This window comes from Podarcis gaigeae (genome assembly GCF_964106915.1).
Source record: "Podarcis gaigeae genome assembly, chromosome: 13".
Taxonomy (NCBI): Eukaryota; Metazoa; Chordata; class Lepidosauria; order Squamata; family Lacertidae; genus Podarcis; species Podarcis gaigeae.
The window spans coordinates 34887797-34909157 of record NC_139689.1 but is presented as its reverse complement, the minus strand read 5'-3'; the positions used below and the strand labels follow the sequence as shown (position 1 = coordinate 34909157).

Genomic DNA, 21361 nt, shown 5'->3' with positions numbered 1-21361 from the left:
TGGCCAAAGTATTGGAGCCTCAGCTTCAGGATCTGTCCTTCCAGTGAGCACTCAGGGCTGATTTCCTTAAGAATGGAAAGGTTTGATTATATAACGATGTTATAGTAATATATAGTTAATTGGTGTGCTTGTCTTCACTTACCCCCCACCACACTGTCCTGCTTACAATTGTGAAGACTATTTGTACATTACAAATGGTCCATGTTACCCTTAAGGGGGGAAAAAGGCAGCAAAAGGCCAATATATATGTGGACTGTCACTGAATCAAGTGACTTTTCTTCTTGTAAGTTTTCAAAGTTCTTCATCTAGCTCAAGGTTATCACCTGAACTAGCCTTCGGGCATAGGGCGATATAGAAATAAATATATATAGAAGTAATACTATTGTTTAGTCGTTTCAGACTTTTCATGACCCCACGGACCATAATTAATAATCAAGCCCAGTCAGCCCATCATTTGCAAAAGATGACTTTAGAACCGTCTTGCCCCACAATGGCAACTAGACATTCTGTTTTGGTGACCGCAACCTTGGTTTAAGGAGCTATTTAGCCCCTGGCTTATATATCTGAGTTTCTAACACTGGGAGAAAGGTGTGTGCATAAACCTTTGATTTATTCTGTAGCAAGTACAGCAATCATTGCTGCCCCCCACCCCCCTTTGCCACTGGTCCCACCAACCAATGGCATGTGTGGGGCCTGGAAGTTTCACTAAAAGGGAATACATCCCTGATGTAAGCTGCTTATGAAAACAAGACCCCCTTTTTGGGTATTCCCCGCTGTTTTACCAATCCAGGACAAAGAAGAACCTCAGATCCTGCCAAAACAAACTTTATTGCACCAAAAAAGAAAAAGAAAAAAAAAGAAAAAAATTATGTACAATTGTATATAAACAAGGATTCCTTATTTTTCTTAAGACCCTTGTGCATTCGAGTGTGTTTAGCTTGTTAGGCCTAAAAGTCTCGTCACTAAACATTTTGTCTAGATCAGTCATCTAGGATTGTCACTTTTGAAATGGAAAACATTCAGAAAACAGATGACTATGGGCAGCTAGAAAACCATATTTCTTTTTGTTCTGTTTTGTTTTCTTACATCCACATGCGAGCCGTGTGAAAAAGAAATAACCACATAAGGCATTTTCATGTTTTCTTTTCGCTTTGTCTCTTAAAAGAAATGTAATGCAATGGTTTGACAGCCAACATGCATCTGGAACTAAGGTCTCTTGAAGTTAACGGGTGCTCTGATTCCGGAACACCTCTGGTCCTGGTGACTATAGACTGGGGGAAAGCCAAACTTACACAATCGGCAGAGTTCGGAGAATAGAAGTCCTACCTAGGTCCTACTGATTTCGGTGAGACTTAAAACATTAAATGTGCACTCAAGTCCCTTTGATTTCAGTGGAGGTGAAGCACGACTGATTTCTGTTTTCATTTTGCTGGATTGCACCCAATGAGATCAACACAAACATGATAAGATTGCCTTCGGCCTCACCAGGTCCCCCTCCACAAGGCATCTAAATGCAAACTTGCATTACAAAGCTTTTGATTCCACCGGCTATTCGTAACCCGTGGGAGAGTCTTGTCTCCTTGCGGGTGGGAGAGAAACAAGAAGGCATTCCACTCCAAAAAGCAGGTATGGGGGGGGGGGTTACTTTTAGTTTTAAGCAACAGCACATCGTACTCTACATGGGAGAGGCAGGAGCAGCTGCAAGACTGGTGTTGTGCTTGCAGATAAACAGTGCCTATAATCACACATGAACTTCCTTTCAGAGGCCAGGTAGGAACTGCATGGTTCCTACAGCTGGGATTGGACCTACTGAGTGAAACGCGTCCTACTGGCCTGGCCACTTTTAGCATCTGCTCATCTCCCCCTGCCAAGTTTTTGATCTGGGTGTGCATCTGTAGGTCAGGAGCTTCCCCCCCATTAAAAAAAGTCTTAAAGGGTCTCTAAAAGAAGAAGGGGGGGGGGAGCAAGAGAAAGGTGCTCACAAGGCTTCCGAGCCTTTCTACGTAGAAACCAGCTTGAACTTTCAAAAGTAAAAAATAAAATAAAATACTTTGCCAGCTGGGAGGGTGGCCAGACGTTCTCCCGCAATTCGATCCTCAAAAGGCATGTGCTTCTCGGTCTATAGCACGACAAAGTGATTCGGAGAGGAGGGAGTTACGGCAGATTCGGCAGACTTACACATGTGCAACTTTGCTTCGGTTTCAATAGAGGCTCCTGACAAAAAACGAGAGCCAATCCTTCGACAGATCTCAACAGCTGGTTTTCTGCCCTGGCCTACTGCCCAACTTGGACTGATGCTTATTGCTGTCCTTCCATTAGTTTGCATCCTCCTCTACATCACTGAACTCCTAACTCTGCCCCCAAAAGCTGCAGATCTGAGTTGCTTTGAACAGAGAAGTCTGCTATTGCACTGCCAAAGCTTAAGATTAGCACTGCTTTTTTCTCTACTGGTGCTGCGTTAATTTATATTTGCTCTCTCTCTCTTGAAACAAAATCAATGGCTGCATAGAATCACCTGTCTTCACTAAATTCTAATACTGTACCTTCAAAAAAAAAAATTTATATGCCACTTGCAGGAAATGAACTGGTCACAAAAAATAAAAACAAAAACACTGGCCATGAAATCTGCTCAACTTCACCTCTTGAAGGCCGCAGGCTGGGTTGCTCACAAGGCTGACACATTAACAATTTAGGATCTCTCCCAGTTTTGTCTCTTCCTCCTTTCCTGCCGGGATTCCAAATTTGGGGAGGGGTTATTTAAAAGGAGCTCTAGAGTTGAATAAAGCTTTGGAAACTGCTTTTTCTTCGTCGTCGTTTTGAATCGCCACAAAAGCCCAGTTCCGGCCAAAGTTCCTCCTCTTTGGTCTGTCTAGGACAGGCAACACCAACCCAACTGGGAAACAGAGTGAATATGAAAACAGGGCTTGATTATTTAAATGGTCAAAGGTGCTTTTACAGACTTGGTAGAGTTGGGAGTCCATCCCGTTGTGGGGCGAGGGGGCAACGCTGGGAGGGAGGCGCTGAGGGTATATGCAGCATGTTTTGAAACAAAAGACGGCGGGGCGTAGAGGCAAGCTCTACCTCCTGCTCTTTTAGAAACATGGGGAGGACAGAAACCAACCCGTCACGGGTTCTTCCAGAATGCCTTTATGCCATTTTTGCTCACGGGTCTCCAGCAGAGAAAGAGCCACTTTCAAAAGAGAGCTTATCACAAGCCCGTGTTCAGTTTTAGCATCAAATCCTCGTTTGTTTTAAACAGCGTGTACCAGAGCACTGGAGGAGGCAATGAAGGGGTGGCTGCTGAGCCCAGGTTCTCCCCGCTCTAGAACCGGACTGGTTCTTGGGTCTCTCCGGGGTTCCTCTGCAGTGCCTGGAGTCAGAAGATCCCACCCCTACGTCTTGGGTTCCCAAGCGGTCAGGTGGGAGGCAGCTAAGCCTTAATGCTCCCTTGAGTGTCTGTCTCTGTCTCAGAGGAGCTGCTTTCTGAGTCTATGTCTGGGTTCTCCTGCTGGTGTTTCTCCTGAACCTTCAGGCGGATCCCTTGCAAACGCAGCAGAAGGGACTGGTAGTCAAAGTGCCCTCGCTTCTCGCCGAAGGGATCCTGCGAGAGGAGAGGAGACGGGATGGAAATTACTTTTTTTTAAAATGCTTTATCGGTTGAAAACTGTATAACAGAAATAATCAGCAGATGTAAAAGACAAGATAAAAAACACAATTATTTTTTTCTTAATTGATACTTGTTTTGTACATCATATTGTAATTAAGTTTAACATGACCTCCGAACCTCCCATTAAGTTCCCAGATTAAATTCCCTGATTACGCACCTATCTTTATTTTCTCCCTGTTATTTAACTTACTTTAAATTTCGTAAACTTATCCTATTTGCACCTAGAAGTCAATCGAAACCTGCCAACGGATTAATATTTTGACAATGTTCTTTTAACCCACAGCGCCAACCGCGTCCCGTATATATGCCCTACTCTTTAATAAATTTTTCATCTGTAACGTCTCGTAACCTTGCTGATAGCCTCGCCAATTCAGTGTGCTCTCTTAATTTATTTTGCCATTCTAATTTGGATGGGTTGTCCTCTCCCTTCCAACCTTCTGCGAATAAAATTCTGGCAGCAACCGTAGCATACATAAAGACTGTAGCATACATAAAAATTGTAGCATACATAAAGCAATTCCTAGCAGGAAGGCTTCAGGCTTTTTAGGGAAAGAGCATTTGAACATTTTCTTAAGTTCGTTAAACTGTCTGATTGGGATGAAAACAATTTGCATCAAGATCTGCCAGGGTTACTTTGCACATGGACTGGAAACAGGGTGGCCAAGGCCTTCTGTAACCAGTTCAAGTAACAGACGCTTGACAAGATCAATATTATTCTAAGCAGCAAGTATTTTTTAACAACCCCAAAGCCACAAGAGGAGCAGGGGAACTACTGCTGGATCAGACTGGAAACCCAAGTCTAGCAAATCAGACTGGAACATGTGCTTCAGTTGAGAAAAATGACATTCGGTAAAGGGAAAATAGCTTCCTATTACAGTGGTACCTCGGGTTAAGAACTTAATTCATTCCGGAAGTCCGTTCTTAACCTAAAACTGTTCTTAACCTGAAGCACCACTAGACGTTGTGATACCTAAGAGTTGTAGCCCTCTAAAAAGATGGCGTGGTAAAGATTTGGGAAAAGAAAGTGGAGCTTCTTAGTTGTACAGTGGTACCTCTGGTTAAGTACTTAATTGGTTCCGGAGGTCCGTTCTTAACCAGAAACTGTTCTTAACCTGAAGCACCACTTTAGCTAATGGGGCCTCCCGCTGCCGCCACGCCGCAGGAGCATGATTTATGTTCTCATCCTGAAGCAAAGTTCTTAACCGGAGGTACTATTTCTGGGTTAGCAGAGTCTGTAACCTGAAGCATATGTAACCTGAAGTGTCTGTAACCCAAGGTACCACTGTATATTGACATCTATCTGTAACCTAAGAGGAACCTGCAGAATCAGGCCAAAGGCCCATCTAGTCCAGCATCCTGTTCCACAGTAGCCAACCAGATGCCTGTGGGAAATTGTCAAGCAGGACCCGGGCACAAGAGCCCTCTGCCCTCCTGTAGTTTCCAGGAACTGGTATTCAGAAGTATGAATGCCTCTGACTGTGGAAGCAGAGCACAGCCATGGAAGCTCACTTCCTGGATTAGAGAATTTAAATCTTTCATCCCCATCCCCTTGCTGCATGCTCTTTTCCCAATAACCAGGATCTATTTAAGTCTCCTACCTCTCACCCCCTCGTTCCAATGTCCTGCTCACGTTAATATAAAAAAGGTGAAAGGTAAAGGACCCCTGACCATAAGGTCCAGTCGTGACCGACTCTGGGGTTGCAGCGCTCATCTCGCTTTCAGGCCGAGGGAGCCGGCGTTTGTACACAGACAGCTTTCCGGGTCATGTGGCTGGAATGACTAAACCGTTTCTGGCGCAACAAGACACCGTGATGGAAGCCAGAGTGCATGGAAACACCGTTTACCTTCCTGCCACAGTGGTACCTATTTATCTACTTGTACTGGCGTGCTTTCGAACTGCTAGGTTGGCAGGAGCTAGGACAGAGCAACGGGAGCTCACTCTGTCGCGGGGATCCGAACCACCAACTTTCCAATCTGCAAGCCCAAGGGGCTCGGTGGTTTAGACCACAGGGCCACCCGCATCCCACAATATACTTCCAGCTAGTTCCTGGTGCTTCAGAAATGCCAGCAATTGGTCATTTCTCCTAATTTGTCCCCCATACCTCAGGTTTTCAATTTGCCCTTTGGGAAAACCCTCAGCTGAGCAAACGAGCCCACTTCTCAAGAGGGAAGGAAATATGACAATCCAAATTGTTTAATTTAAAACAAAAACACGGAGGCCGCCTTCCGGAGTGGGCAGTCATAGACATTATCTGATCCTTACCTGCATCGTCTGTCCTTGGAGGTGAAGACGCTCTTTGCATACCCCCTCGTAGAAATCATAATATTCCATGAAGGACTTTTCCATGACACCCCTAGCAAGCAAAACGAACCGTAAGGTCACAGAGCAAGGATGTGACAGGTGGTTTATAACAAAAGGGCTACTGCCATAGTTTGTGCTCCTGAAAATTAGTTTGTCACGTGCACATTTCTTAAAAACAACCACAATAGCTAACATTTCCCCACAGTGCAATGTACTTTGGTTCCCTCCCTCGTGCATGACCTGCTGACCAAAATACTATAAAAAACAACAACCTTAAGAGGCGGGCAGCAGGGAGAGCTTCTATGGAGCCATGAATACATTTGTACCTTGGTTGTCAAATGCCCTGCAACTCGGACGTTTTGGCTCCCGAACGCCGCAAACCCAGAAGTGGGTGTTCTGGTTTGCAAATGTTCTCTGGAACCCAAACATCCGACGCGGCTTCTGATTGAGTGCAGGAAGCTCCTGCAGCCAATCAGAAGCCGCGCCTTGGTTTTCAAACATTTTCGGAAGTCGAACGGACTTCCGGAATGGATTCCTTTCGAGAACCAAGGTCCGACTGTACTGCGGTTTGCCTTGCTTGCACAAATACCCTCAGCAAAAGGTCTGAATTAACAAGGCACACAGTGGTAATCTAGAGTGGAAGGAACAGAATGCGGACAATGATCATGCAGCTGCAAGAATGAATGAAGGTGTGGTGTAGTGGTTAAGAGCGGTAGTCTTGTAATCTGGTGACCCGGGTTCGCGTCTCCGCTCCTCCACATGCAGCTGCTGGGTGACCTTGGGCCAGTCATACTTCTTTGAAGTCTCTCAGCCCCATTCACCTCACAGAGTGTTTGTTGTGGGGGAGGAAGGGAAAGGAGAATGTTAGCCGCTTTGAGACTCCTTCGGGTAGTGATAAAGAGGGATATCAAATCCAAACTCTTCTTCTTCTTGAATGCCGAGTTAGGGGTTTCATGCTGGCAAACAGTTTTTCTAAGTGTGTGTGGGGGGGGGGAGTGTTCAGGTCCGGTACGTTTCCACAGCAACAGAAGTCCTGGACTTGCAGCAGAGCAGCACAACGCGTGCTTCTGGTGTGAGTGAGCTTGCAGAAGAGAGAGTCCACACGCTGTTGTTCCTCTAAACTAACAGCTTTATTTACATTGGAATGCTAAAATAATAAACAGACCATCGGAGACGGCAGGCCTGGTGTCTCTGCGTCTCTCGGCAAAAAAGCGAAAGTAACTCACAGACAAAGGACTCAGCTTTCCCCGGATGTAGAGAAAAACAACTCCCCAGATGCAGGACACACAGAGAGCTGTTAACCCTGTAAACTCCAAACAGCACAGGAAGTCTGACTAAGGGGTACCTCCCTCTCCCCTTCTCCATGCTAAATGCCTGAAACCCATGAATTGAGACTCCCAAACATACCGTAAAGGCTCCGGACAAGGGCATTTTCCTTCTAGCATGTCACACACAGCGACCCTGATAGTCTCGTGCCGAATACACTCGTTGTAATTTTTACTGTCTCCCGGATGTCTTTCCTGCAAGAGATCGGTGGCCAAAAACAAAAGTCACCTTTTACGAAGTTCAAGACACACGGCCCACAACTTTGGTCTTGTCAGGGGTGGGGCGGGGGGAGAAGAGAGAGACTGGGAATGCCTCCAATTAGTATGGCTGACAATACCCATTGGAAACACTGGCCAGTCGCCGATAAAAGTGGATTGCCAGAGCTATGGTCCATGAAAGATCCCAAAAGGGTTCCATGCATGGTCTTGCTCTGCAGACAAGCTGCGAATATGTGCATACGGACTGCAGCATATGGAGTTATCCAGGGCTGCTCAAGGCATTCTTCCTTTCCACTCTGTCCCAATGCAGTCAGCTGTTTTAACACAACAGGGAAGCAGGCCCCACCCGCAGCAACATGCCGAACCTCTGAATCGGGAGGGTCTTCTTAAAAGGATGTAGGGGTTGGAGATCAAACCTCAACGGGTCTTATTGCTCTGCCGACATTCCCGTTTCTAAGAGACCAGTTTGTTATGGGACGGCCACTTCCCTGTCCCTGTAACCAAGAGCTCTGTAAAGTGGGCACTAATCCACAATTCCAGCTACTTACCTGCTCAAAGCCAGGCTCGTTGTGATAAGGGTTCTCAGTCATCAGGGACTGTATAGATATAAGGACCGAAGAGATGCTCTGGGCAGGACTCCAGGCCGGACCAGTCCACGTACTGCCAGACAGCAAGAAACGGGAGTTTATTTTCACACAGCCAAACAAACACAATTCTGTAAAGTGGAGTGGATGATGTGTGGCTTTCAATGTACTTCGATTTGTAACTGGTGAGAGGCCTAGCTGTGTGTGTGTGTGTGTAGGTAGGTTGGTAGGTAGGTAGTAAAAAAAGACAGTTTCCAGTATAGGTAAGGTAGGTAGTGAAAAAACACCAAACAGTTTCCAGGCCTCAGGGTGGTGGGGAAAAAATTGAAGACGTAATGGCAAGAACCACTAAACAAGCAAAGAAGATAGAAAAGCCCAATTCTGTGACACACGTAGCAGATAAATTGTATAGTTATAAATGAAATTGCAGGCAGGATTCGAGATAAAAGCAGCAGCAGATAGACAGCAAAATCATTGTAACACGAGAAACTTTTTTGTAATAGATAAAAAGATGTAATGCAGTAGAAAAAACAGTTTGAGGTCAGGGTAGGAAGTCATTTTATGAAACAATGTACAGTGGTACCTCCGGTTGCTGATGGGATCCGTTCTGGAGGTCCGGTCGGATCCCAAGGTTTCTGTAACCTGTGCATGTGCGTGGGGGCAAAACCCAGTAAAATACTTCCGGGTTTGCCGCACGCACACCCCAAAGTTTATGTAACCAGAGGGTTATGTAAACGAAGGTTCGACTGTATTTGTTTTGAAGGTAGTTGTGAAAACGTTTGCGCGCGCGCACACATGTTATGAAGATGGATAATTACTGTTTTCTGATAAAACCATTCCAAACTTTTATGCATCTTTCCAGTATACAATCTGAATCGAGGGCTGTATGCATTCAGTCTCACACAAGAGCCACACACAAAGTCTGGCCTTGAGGGGAGAATTTAGCCTCCTAAGGATCACATTCCTTTTCTGTTTAGATGTCTAGCTCTTATCAAACGTACTGGAATTCTGAAACCTTGGGAGCTGGCTGATTAGGGGAGCGAGGGGGACACGGGGGCAGGATTCCTAGTGGCCAGGGCTCAAGGCGTCAATACCCCACGCATCTCCTTGGCAAGTCTCCGTAATTAGGAGAAACAGAATAAATCATGGCAATCAAGCAAATGCGAGCAAACGTCTGTGATAAACAAGTCGGAAATTCCATTGTTTCTTGGCATCGTCATCTTCTTTCAGAGTACCAGCTACACACTGTGTCTACACCTCAGTTCATAGAAGCTGTGTGAAATATCTGAGGAATTCTATTTGGAGCATTCTCACTGTCCAGAGATGAAGGGCAAAAAGCTCAACTATGAAAACAGGAAATAAAAATCGAGAAACACAAAACAGGATAATGAAGTTGCATAGCACGGTGTCCCTGCCCCTTGCTTTTTCAGGGTGCCGGTGCAAAAGGGTCTTCCAGATTTTTCCCAAATAACATGAAAAAGGTGCTTGCTTGGGTCCCCAAATCCAATTAGATCCTAAAAGCTTCCAAATCCATACATATCCTAAAAAGCACTTGTGGCTAACAGACAAAGTGTAGCAAGTAAATGTGGTTTAAAATGCCCAAGGCCATGCCTGAGCATTAGTGAACCTACAAAGAAAAGAAAAGAGTGGATAAAAATCAATGATTTATAAAAAATAATAATCAGATTTTTAAATTTTAAACAGGATTTTTTTTATTTAAACCAGATTTTTTTAAAAAATCGGATTTTTAAAATAAAATGCTTTTGGAGAAAAATCTTTCTAAAGATAGTTTTCTGTTTAAGTTACATTATACTTCAAAATCAGGAAATAAGTTTTAAGTTTTTCATGTGTGCTAAAACTCAGTCTAAGTTTTTTTTAAAAAAAAACTGTTTAACCACATCAGTTAACAAACATGGATACATATGCTATACTGTTTTTGTTACATAAATTGTTTAAATTGTTATTAAGGAAATGATTATTTTTCTCCTTCCAATAAAGTACAGCATAAAAGCTGTCCAAATATAAACAGTTAACTTATTAAGCCTCACAATAATTTCATAATTATCTGTCTATGTATTTCTAATAGTATAACCAAATCAGTAATTTTTGATAGAACTGTAAAAAATAAAACCTACTCTGAAAATTTATTATTCCAAAAATGGAACCTTCATCTGGCTGAACATATTAAGATTATACCAGCAAGAATGAGTCTTTCTATCAAAGAATGATTTAAATCAAGTCTTACTTACTAATGATTTAAATTGATTTGATTTGATTTAAATCAAATCCACCCTGCTTAGCTGTGGGATACCCAATTCTTCCTCTCTATACATGCTTTGTTGCTTTGAAGCTTGTAAACAAGACAGTATTATTAGGGAAGATCATAATCTTTATGCTTGAGTTATGTTAGCTTTCTCCAAACTGGTGCTACCCAGGCGTTTTGGACTGCAAATTCTACTAGCCCCAGTCAACGCAGCAAATTGTCAGTGATGATAGGAGTTAAGGCCCAATGTCTGCCCAGCATCAAGTTGAGAAAGGCTACAATGGGATATACGAAATGATGCTGTTTCTCAAGCCTGGAAGCCCATAAGACCAGGCATAGGCAAACTTGGCCCTCCAGATGTTTTGGGACTACAACTCCCACCATCCCTGACCACTGGTCGTGCTAGCTAGGGATAATGGGAGTTGTAGGCCAAAAACTTCTGGAGGGCCGAGGCTGAGGAAGCCTGCCATAGACCGTCACTTTCTATTCCAGATCTAACTTTCTTAAGGATGTTGAATACAGCAGCTCCATTCAGCTCCCGTCATTTTCTTTTTCAAGCACCATCTTTTGAATCAAGTCAGAGGCAGAAAACCACCCAAACCGGCTCTGCCCCCACAATGCACGATGCAAGCAAGGGGCCTGTCAACCTCTGGTCATCGCGAACAGAAACAGGCCGAAGGGCACGAGCGACCGAGCAGCGTATAAAATCTGCAACTATGGCCGCTTCCTGTCGGCCTCTGGTTTGAAGAGCTCTCAGCTGAGGTCTGGAAATGGAGACCACACAGGATCAGCAGGAAAAAGCAACACCCCAAACTTTCAAGAGAATGCTTTGTGGTTTCTGAAAATGTAATGCTATTTGAAACCAACCTCCCCCCCCCCACAAAAAAACCATGCAAATATAGAAAGGAGAACTAAATGCTTTTGATAGCTGAGCCAAATGAACAGAAGCTCTGGATGTTACAAGAAGCACTGTCAACCATGTGCATGACTTTCTCGCGCATCTGGCTGATGGCCGAGACTCCTTTCAATGTCCAGAGATGCTCAAATGATCTATGCCGGGGTGGCCAACTCCCAAGAGACTGCAATCTACTCACAGAATTCAAAACTGGCAGTGCTCTAGCCCCGTTTTTTTTGGGGGGGGGGGTTCAGGTTAAAGTGGTTAAGCTTTTTTTAACGGGAGGAGGAAAGCCACGTTTTTGGGGAGTTCAAGGCTAAGCTGCTGACCGTTTTCAGGGAGAAAGGGGAACAGTCTCTCAACAACAGATCGCTGGGAAAACAAACAGCTTCACTGAGTAAACTCCGTCTTCCGCTCTGCAGATCGTGCAACAATAGAAGGCGGGGCTGGATTCTATTTTACCAACGCTAAGGAAAGGGACCCAGCGATCGACCGCGATCGACAAAAACCTCCTGGGGATCTAACAGTAGACCGCAATCGACCTATTGGACATCCCTGTTCTATGCCATCTGAAGGCAGCCAGCCACTAAACAGGGCTGCCTTCAGATGCCTTCTAAAAGTCAGATAGTTGTTTATTTCCTTGACATCTGGTGGGAGGGTGTTCCACGGGGGGGGGGGGGCACTACTGAGAAGGCCGCTCTGCCTGGACAAGCATGTGTCCCAGTGGTGCCCTGTTTTGGAAATGATGATGATGATAGGAATATAATTAATTTGAAGCCTTGCATTTTAAGAAGATATACTAGCATGGTTCACAAAAAATAAAAGACAACAGCAAAACAAGAAGAATGAAGCCAACTGTAAAAAAAAATACGAGCTAGTCATAGCATAACAACAGCATTGAAACATATATATAAATGAGGAAGCCCATTTCAAAAAGCGTAACAGCTAAAAACAATCAAATTGGGAGATCCAAGTTAGGAAGAGCAGGGAAATACTTGTCTAAACAGGTGTGACTTCAAAAGCTGGCGGAGTGGCAATACCTTTGGGGGCCTCCCATATCGTAGCAAGGGGAGCTACCAGTGAAAAAGCCTGCCCCTCTCATTCCCACAAGATGATCATCATCAACCTACCTGGCTCTGAACAGAAACAAACACACACACACACACGTTTCATCGACATGATAATTGCATGCAGAAGTGTGGACCTCCCCGAAGCAGCTCAGGCTGCTCAGCTCCTTACCCTAGAATACTGAGGCAGACCTTCCCATTGCGGTAGAAGTTAGGGTTAAACCTCACTGTGTTATTCCCGGTTGTCATCAGTTTGACCCGCGGCGGATGGATGGGATAATCTGGAGGACAGCGAAACAGGAACAAGAAGAAACCCCCTTCGTAAGGCGTGTCAAAGGGGCCTGTGATCAACGCATGAATCTGCAAGAGAAAAGCCCAGCTCGCGCAAAAACTTCCAACTGGGTGCAACGTCGGCAGAGCCTGCGCGAGACGCAAGCCGGCCGCTAAGAGAGTTAAGGGGGGTGGGGGGAGAAGAGAGATCCTCTACAAAGCATTAGGGAAAACTCATTGCCCCCTCAGGTTCAAGTATCAAGCTCAAGTTCACACAGGTAGCAGTTGAGGAGGCCCAAATTATTTCTGGAGCGAACTACTTCTTCACACCACGGGTGGACGGCTGCGAAAGCAACTGGTTTTGTGGTTTCGCCCCACAAGGACAGGCACCCATTAAACAGCAGCGGAGCCCAGTGGCTCTTTCCACAGAGCAAGGGATGAGGAGGATATGAGTCTGAGCACCATCAAGAGGAAGGGGGAGAAATGTTCCCACTTACCTTTTGCACAGACGCCTCCCCCCCCCAAAAAGAACCCCAGTCACAACAAGGGCAACAACAGAGACAACTCCTGGGCTTTGAGCCCACAGAATAGCTCCTTATCCACTTGGCCACAGCAGTAGACAAGACACACAAGGCCCGGTCTCAGGCGTACATGGGCTTTCTTTTCATGGAGGAGTTTTCCCCACCTGTGGTCTGGAGTGATAAAAACTGTTCCAGGATGTATACCACATCATCTGTATGAATGAGGCCTCATTTGACCTTCAACTAAATGGCCGCTCAATGTGGTCAAACTTCAGGCATGTGAGATCTACTTTTTTAAAAACAAAGAACAGATCCCTCAGATATACCAAGTGAAATATTGTGACTCAGGGGCAGACCTCCTTAAAATTCAGAATGCTTAAGAATAAATCAACAAGGAGTTTCAGAGGGAGGTTTCTCTGTGTTTCTTTGATAACACCTGGACGGGAAAGATTAACGATTTGGGAGCTGCCAAAATAACAATTCTCAAAGAGCTGGACAGAACTCTGAATTTGGATGCAATTAAATGAAGCGGTGCGATGAAAAAACAAAAACAGTTGAAAAAGTACAATATAGGGACAAATCTGCACTCCATAGGGGAAAAAGTATCTGTTTTCTGACATGAATGAGGATCACATAGACAGAGTCAAAACGTGGAGGAAAAAATCGGATATGGAATTATGGAAAACATTGATGATGAGAGGCAGGACTATGATGTTGAAAGCGCTTCGGAATTCAGACCGTGGGAAGCCAAAACAAAAATTATTACAATTTGGAAGACAATTGGATTTTTTTTTTATTTTCATTGGATTGAATTTGATATGTTAATTAGATGTTTTAATTGGAAAATTAATAAACGCTTTAAAAAAATAAAATAAAATAAAAATCAGAAACAGAGCCGGAGATTGCTTCCTTCTCCCTTTCGAAAAGGCACCCAAAACCCTCATTCTAACACATTTATCAGGGTGAGCAGAACATGACTTGAAAAGATTTGCCTAAGAATGAAGAAGCTTTGTGCAAACTTCACTTTGCCTAATTTCTCCTGTGGCCATCGCTCTGCTACCCTTTCCCACAGGCTGCTGCCATAAATGAAATTTCAAGTCATAGCAAGGTGAACTTCAGTATGTCAGCCCTCCTAAAAACAGCACGAAACCCCTTCAGGGAGGACACACTACAGAGGAAGGCATTCAGATACCACCTACCTTGGTCATATCATGGGGGTCAGGCACTACAAACATTCCAGGAGGGGGTTCCTTGTAGATAGACATGATATCTCTGGGAAACAAAAATAATAATAGCAGCAATGGATTAATCAGTCAAGCGTTTCTCTAGAGCAGTGTTTCTCAAGCTTGGGTCCCCTGCTGTTGTTGACAACTACAACTCCCATCATCCCTGATCACTGGCCCTGCTAGCTAGGAATGATGGGAGTTGTAGTCCAACAACAGCTGGGGACCTCAAACAGTGTTTGAGAAACACTGCCAGAGCTTCCAGCTTTGTACCCCAATCCCCAAATCCTGTTGCTGAATTCTTGAGAAACAGCCCTGCTCTAAAGAGGGAGAGAGAGAAGGAAACCTAAGTTTCTAGAACTCATGGCTTCAGGCAGGCAGTCAATCTTAAAAGACTGCTGAAAACGAATATAAAGATCTCACCTATAAAAGACTCTGCATAAAGTTGTGTTGTGCTTTTCATAGCCCTCCTCACCCCTTTGTCCCATTTTAATCCATATTTGTTTCCTCCTATGTCACAACTTATTACCTTCCAAATGCATGGCACATTATACGGGCAGCTCCAAATCAAGCACATATCACAATATAGCCCATCAAAGGAAATGAAGAGAAAAGGGAAAGCCCGGGATTTTGAAACATTGGGAATAATACAGCTTAGGCTGAGACACCAGAAGAGGGAGGGAGGGGCAATTCAATCATGAAAAGACACATTTTCATCACCCACTCTGGCCTATGAGAAACTGCTTCCTCAAACTCTTACCACACACCTACAGTCACGGGAAAAAGAAAGTACACCCCCTTTGCATTATGTGCATTATGTGCTTTTACACATCAGGACATAATAGCAATCATTTGTTCCTTAGCAGGTCTTAAAATTAGGTAAATGCAACCTCAGATGAACAACAACGCATGTCATATTACAGCGTGTCGGACTTCCGGGTCGGCGCCATCGCCGAGCTCTCCGAGCTCCAGAGCATTTGGGACATCCAGACTTTAAAAGGATCAAGAAACAGAATTTGAGTTATACTCTTAAACATAGAGGTCTGGATGGAAGAAGAATGATCTTTTTTTGAGAGTTTCTCCGAGATTGGACTTTCTGAAATCAAAAGCTATCAAAAGACGGCAAAGTAGAACTGAGACATGGACGTGGGTTCTCCAGTTTGGCAGTAGACAGATGGATGAACTTTGGGGATCGGAACCGGGAAAAGGGGGAGGGAGATTTGGAATCCAAAGGCTGTAAAATTACATATTTTTTCTTTCTTTTCTTTTTTCTTATTTCTTCTGGTTCTATGAAAATAGGGGAATTCGTGAAAGGGAATTGGGGTCGAGCTTAGGGAAGCATAAAAATCATAAGGAGAAATGGTTAAATAAGATAAATTAATTTTGAATAAATGGGTTATGTATAATTATAATAAGGTTTTAAAAATTGGGGTAAGAATTTGTGGAATTAATTTTATGGAATGGGAACACGAGAGGGGGAGGGGGGAAGTCTGGGAAAGATGTCAACGAAACTAAGTGTAAACTTTATTCTTTTCTTTTTTCTATCTTTCCTTTTTTATTCTGGAAACTTTAATAAATATCTTTTTTTAAAAAAAACATATTACAGCGTGTCATGATTTATTTAACAGAAATAAAGCCAAGATGGAGAAATCATGTGTGAAAAACTAAGTACAGTGGTACCTTGGTTTACGAACTTAATCCGTTCCGGAAGTCTGTTCTTAAACCAAGGCGCTCTTTCCCTAATGAGGCCTCCCGCCGCCGGTGCCCTTCCACCATTCGGCTTCCGTTCTTAGACTGAGGTAAAGTTTGCAAACCGGGACACTACTTCCGGTTTTTGTGGAGTTCGTAAACCAAATAGTTCGTAAACAGGACTGTTCTTAAACCGAGGTATCACTGTACACCATTACAGCTTCCATAGGAATTATGAGGCTAAGTAGACAGGAGGTGCTAATCAAATGTCCTTGCTTAATTGATCATCAGCAAGTGTGCCCACCTCTATAAAAGACAAAATTTTAGCAGTTTGCTGGTCTGGAGCATTCAGGTGTGTTTTAACACAGTGCCAAGGACGAAAGAGGACACAATGCTCTTAGAGAAGCAAGTACTGCTGCCCATTTGCAACCAACTTTAAGTCCACTGTCTACAGTGGGAAAGATTATTCAAAACTGGAGTTGCCAATCTTCTCAGGAGTGGACGTCCCAGCAAATTCACGCCAAGGTCAGACCGTGCAATGCTCAGAGAAATCGCAAAAAAACAACAACAAAAGTTATGGTACATCTCAGGCCCTACAGTTAGCATGTTAAATGTTAAAGTTCACGACAGTACAATTAGAAAAAGACTGAACACGTATGAATGGGCCAAAATTTCTCCACAACCATGTGAGAGACAGATAAAGTCCTACAGGAAACAATTGCTTCACATTATTGGTGGTTCTACAAGCTATTGAAGGGATGCGGGTGGCACTGTGGGTTAAACCACAGAGCCTAGGGCTTGCTGATCGGAAGGTCGGCAGTTCAAATCCCCGCGACGAGGTGAGCTCCCGTTGCTCGGTCCCAGCTCCTGCCAACCTAGCAGTTTGAAAGCACGAAGTGCAAGTAGATAAATAGGTACCACTCTGGCAGGAAGGTAAACGGTGTTTTCGTGCGCTGCTCTGGTTCGCCAGAAGCGGCTTAGTCATGCTGGCCACATGACCCGGAAGCTGTACGCCGGCTCCCTCGGCCAATAAAGCGAGATGAGCCCCACAACCCCAGAGTCATCTGCGACTGGACCTAATAGTCAGGGGTTCCTTTACCTTTAACTTTTTACAAGCTATTGAATCATAAGGTGAACTTAAGTTTTTCACACATGGCTTTTCCATTTTGGCTTTATTTCTGTTAAATACATCATGACATAGTGCAATATGCCATGCCGTTGTTCATCTGAGGTTGTATTTACCTAATTTTAAGACCTGCTAAAGGAACAGATGATTGTTATTATGTCTTTATATGTAAAAACACAGAATTCAAAGAGGATGCACTTTCTTTTTTCCCCATGACTGTACACTAACAACAGAAAATGTTCTTGGTTTGAACTCTGCTTAATGAGAACACACCTACATCAAAAGTCAGAGGTTGTGGACTCAAAGTTAGCTGGGCGGCAGTGGGGGTGGGGTGGGGTGGGGGGGAAGACCACACTTCCTTCTTCTCACTGAACAATAGACAGTTGTTAAAGAGCAGGCAGGGTGAATTGGCATCTCCTGCCGTACATATAAATTGTGCCAACAGCACATGATAACAACTGCAGTCCTTCTCAGGCTCACTGCAGCCCTCGGCCCATAACACAAACACCTGTTTTGGCACATAACAAACAGCACACTCCGCGGAGGAGGGAGGAGTCCTAGCACACTTCTGGGAAACAAGGCTGCTACAAGTTCACTTTCGTTTTGGTTTGCCACAGACAATAAGTCTTTTGTTCCTGGGATTAAACGTGGAACTGGCGTAACTGCTCCTGAAGTGGCTGTGTTCAGCTCTAGGAACAAACCCAAACTGTCCCTCCCTCCACCCCCAGTTATTTCCAAGCTTTAAAACAAGCCTGGGAAGCCTCCTTCTATCAGAGCACCCCCAAAACATCTGCCTAGTAACACTTGCTTGATAGTGTACCTAAGATCTAGATCTCCAGAATCTGCTACGCAGGCCTCACCTAGTTGTGCTGACTGGAGATGGCAACGATTCAACACAGAGTATTGTTTGCGCAAAGGAGATATCGTTGACTGCAATGGAGGACTTTCCTTCCCCTTGCAGTTCCTCACATTATCCAAAAGCGTTAGCCGAGGGGACGCTAAAAGAATTCTTACTGCTAGTGCATTCTGGCCTTCTCGTTCTCCGCTATACCCAGAAGAGATCTTCTGGGCAGATGGAACAGCCTCTCACAACAACATGTTAAAGCATTAATTAACAGCACGCTAAGTACTGAACAAATGTAACCCAGGTCACAGAGAAGTTCATTTCAAGGCCTGCATTCAAATTCCACGCCTGCCAAGGATACAGCTTATGTCCTTGGGCCATAACAGCAATTCCACACCAGCTATACGGAGATGGCAACCGCCTACCTCTCAGGGCTGTTGCAAGATACAGGGAACACAAAGGTGGAAATCATTCTGGAAAATAACTGCTGCTGCTACGGACGTATTTTCGTGCTGCTGATAGCAGCCTTTGCCAAAGAGCTTACTGTCTATGGGTGCCTAGTGAGAATTACTTGGCATGCGCAGCAGCTGTGAAAAAGGCAAATTCCATATCACGGTTCGCTAGGAAAGGGATCTAAAATAAAACTGCCTACATCAGGCATTTTGACAAACCTAGGGTACAACAATCGTATTCAGCTGGGTACAGTTCTGCTTAACACCCCTCAAAAAGAGAGTTGGGAAAGGTAAAGGAAAGGGCAACTCAAATAATCAAGGAATTACAATATTTGGGACTTGTTAGTTTAACAGAGATGCACAAACTTTTTTCAAAGAGGGGCAGATTTGATGAAGTGAACATGAGTGAGGGCCGTCCTTTTTAGGATTTTACCCCAGGAGATAGGCTGCCACAGGGGCCGGATTAAACCGACAGGCGGGCTGGATTAGGCCCCCAAAACAGACTTTGGCTATGTCTGGTTTAGAAAGAAGGCAAGTAAGGGGGAAATGATAGAGGTGTATTAAGTTATGGAGAAAATGAGCAGTTTTCCTCCCTCTTTCAAGATGATAGAATCTGGGGCTGAGTGGAGATTCAAGACCAAGACAGACAGGGCATCGCTGAACTACGGAACTGGTTCCCACAAGACGCAGGTGTGGTCACCAATTGGGAGTGCTTTAAAAGAGGGTAAGACAAATTCATGGCTGACAAGGGTATTAATGGCTCCTAGTTATGATGGCTGCAATACCTCCAGTAGCAGCATGGCTCAAAATACTAGCTGCTGGGGCTTATGAGGGAAAGAATGCTATTGAGCCAGTCCTGCTTCTTGGCTGTCCATAAGGAGAACAGAACCCTTTGGTCTGATTTAACAGGGCTATTTTTAACTTGCACAATTTTTATATGTTTCAAATGTCCCATTGCCCCTTTAACCCTAAATCCTTTACAGCACGGTGGGCTAAAGGAACATTTTTAATCATGTTACTGATTATGACTACAAAACAAATTTTTTTTACATTATTGTTGATTATGAATGCAAACCTAAACTTGTGACCGAGTCCTAAATAAAATAAAGTGAGTATGTGCTGGAATGCACTGTTAATTGCACAGCACAATGGGAGATACTGGGATGTCTCTCACTCCCCAAGTTTATATGGTTAGCAGCAGAGGCTGATCTCTGCACTGAGAGAAGGAGCTGTCGATGCTGGAAAGACGTCATCCTAAATAAAACTTCACACCTTTCCATCACATGTAAACCAAGCAAGCCAACTTCAACAAAGCAGAAAGCCAAAGCCAAAATTTGGGACCTTAAACAACAATTCCAAAGAAACTTCTAAAAATGAGTTGTCTCATCCTTGGATGCTACACACTAGCAAGGCATATATATATATATATTGAAAATGAGGCTCTAAATATGTTATATGCCAATTGTAATCTGATACAGAACAAGGAAGTTGAGCCTGGGGTGGAAACAATCTAGGATATCCTCCTTACAGGGATGCTTGAGCATAAGGTTATATCATCTTCAGGGCTGTGAAAGCCACTGTTGATCTTAAATCTACCTGGGCTGTTGTGATAGGGAGTTTATACCCCAAGCTGCTGCTTAACAGATGCACAACACCACTCCCTCAAGAGCTACAGGCCATATGGAAATGCAACAGGTACAGCTCCCCTCCACTAGGGCATCCGCATACCAGCCACGCCGCACCAGTTGTCACCCTATACCCCCCTCCAGTTGTTGGACTACAACTCCCATCATCCCTAACCACCGGCCATGCTGGCTGGGGCCGATGGGAGTTACAACACCCCCCAGAGGGCCTCCGGTCCCCCACCCTCGCTTATGGGGAATTCCTTGCAGACGCTGAATCGCTGCCAAGAACGTAGGGCAGTAAAATCTTTCCTGGGCGAGTTGATGGAGAAGGAAAACTTTCCCTGCCCCATCCCGCCCTCAGATGTATGCACAGACAGGATGAGATGCCCGGGGAATTAAGGCGCGTACTATGCACTCTGCACACGCTCAGGAACACTACCCCACCCACACCTTCCGGGATAGAAATCTGGAAAGCGGGAGGTTCCGGCGTTTGCCTGGGGAGCGGAAAGTCTCTCACCGTTTGATGCGGAGCAGGCAAGCCGGGCTCGGCCTCTCGCCGTCCCAGTCGCCGCTGGTGGTGGGGTCCCAGAAGGTCGAGTGCGAGAGGAGCACCCCGGCCGCGGCAGCCGCGGCGGCCGAGCTGGGGATCCCGGGCACCGAGGCCCCGCCAGCCCCGACTCCCGCACCCGCTCCGGATGCGGCCCCGGCCGAGCCCAGCCCAGCCACCGCCCAGATCTCGGCCGGCAGGAACACCCCGGGCCCGCCGCCGCCGCCGCCCGCTCCAGCCCCCGGCCCCGCGCTCGACGGCGGCGCCGCCGCCAGCACCGCAGCCGCAGCCGCCTCCTCGGCAGCCGGACTCTCCGCCATCATCGCCAACAGCCCCGGCTACGCTTCCGGGACCTCCGACGCCAGCGACAGGGGCGGGCAGAGCGGACCTCTAAGCGCCGCCCCGCGTCGTCGACGGCGCCGCACGGCGGCCACAGAGCGGGGGAGTCCCAGAGCGCCCCTACGGGAAACAGGAAGACCCGGAAACCAAAGGGGTAACGTAGCGAAAGCCCCCACTTCCGGCGCCGATGAGACTCTTCCCTATGCAGGACATTCGAAAACTCGAATTAGGAACGATTGGATGCCCCCTTTTGGATTTAAAGTTTAGGTGTCTATTTTCTATTATTATTATTATTATTATTAACACTAATTCGAGTTTTCGAATGTCCTGCATAGGGAAGATTCTAATTATTATTATTATTATTTAATATTAATAAGTTTCTATTATTATTATTGTTAATAAT

The 21361-nt window shown here is 45.2% G+C and overlaps 1 protein-coding gene across 1 annotated transcript; it reads right to left on the bottom strand.

Annotated features, from left to right (window-relative positions):
• Window positions 1–809: 809 nt before the first annotated feature.
• On the bottom strand, window positions 810–20942 carry UBE2Z (ubiquitin conjugating enzyme E2 Z; the record flags this gene model as incomplete). Its single annotated transcript, XM_083709736.1, has 7 exons — window positions 810–3601; window positions 5931–6021; window positions 7377–7489; window positions 8062–8173; window positions 12495–12682; window positions 14313–14385; window positions 20590–20942. 7 exons carry the CDS (start codon window positions 20940–20942, stop codon window positions 3431–3433), a joined length of 1101 nt encoding a protein of 366 aa, XP_083565862.1. The 3' UTR covers window positions 810–3430.
• Between the last annotated feature and the right edge of the window lie 419 nt (window positions 20943–21361).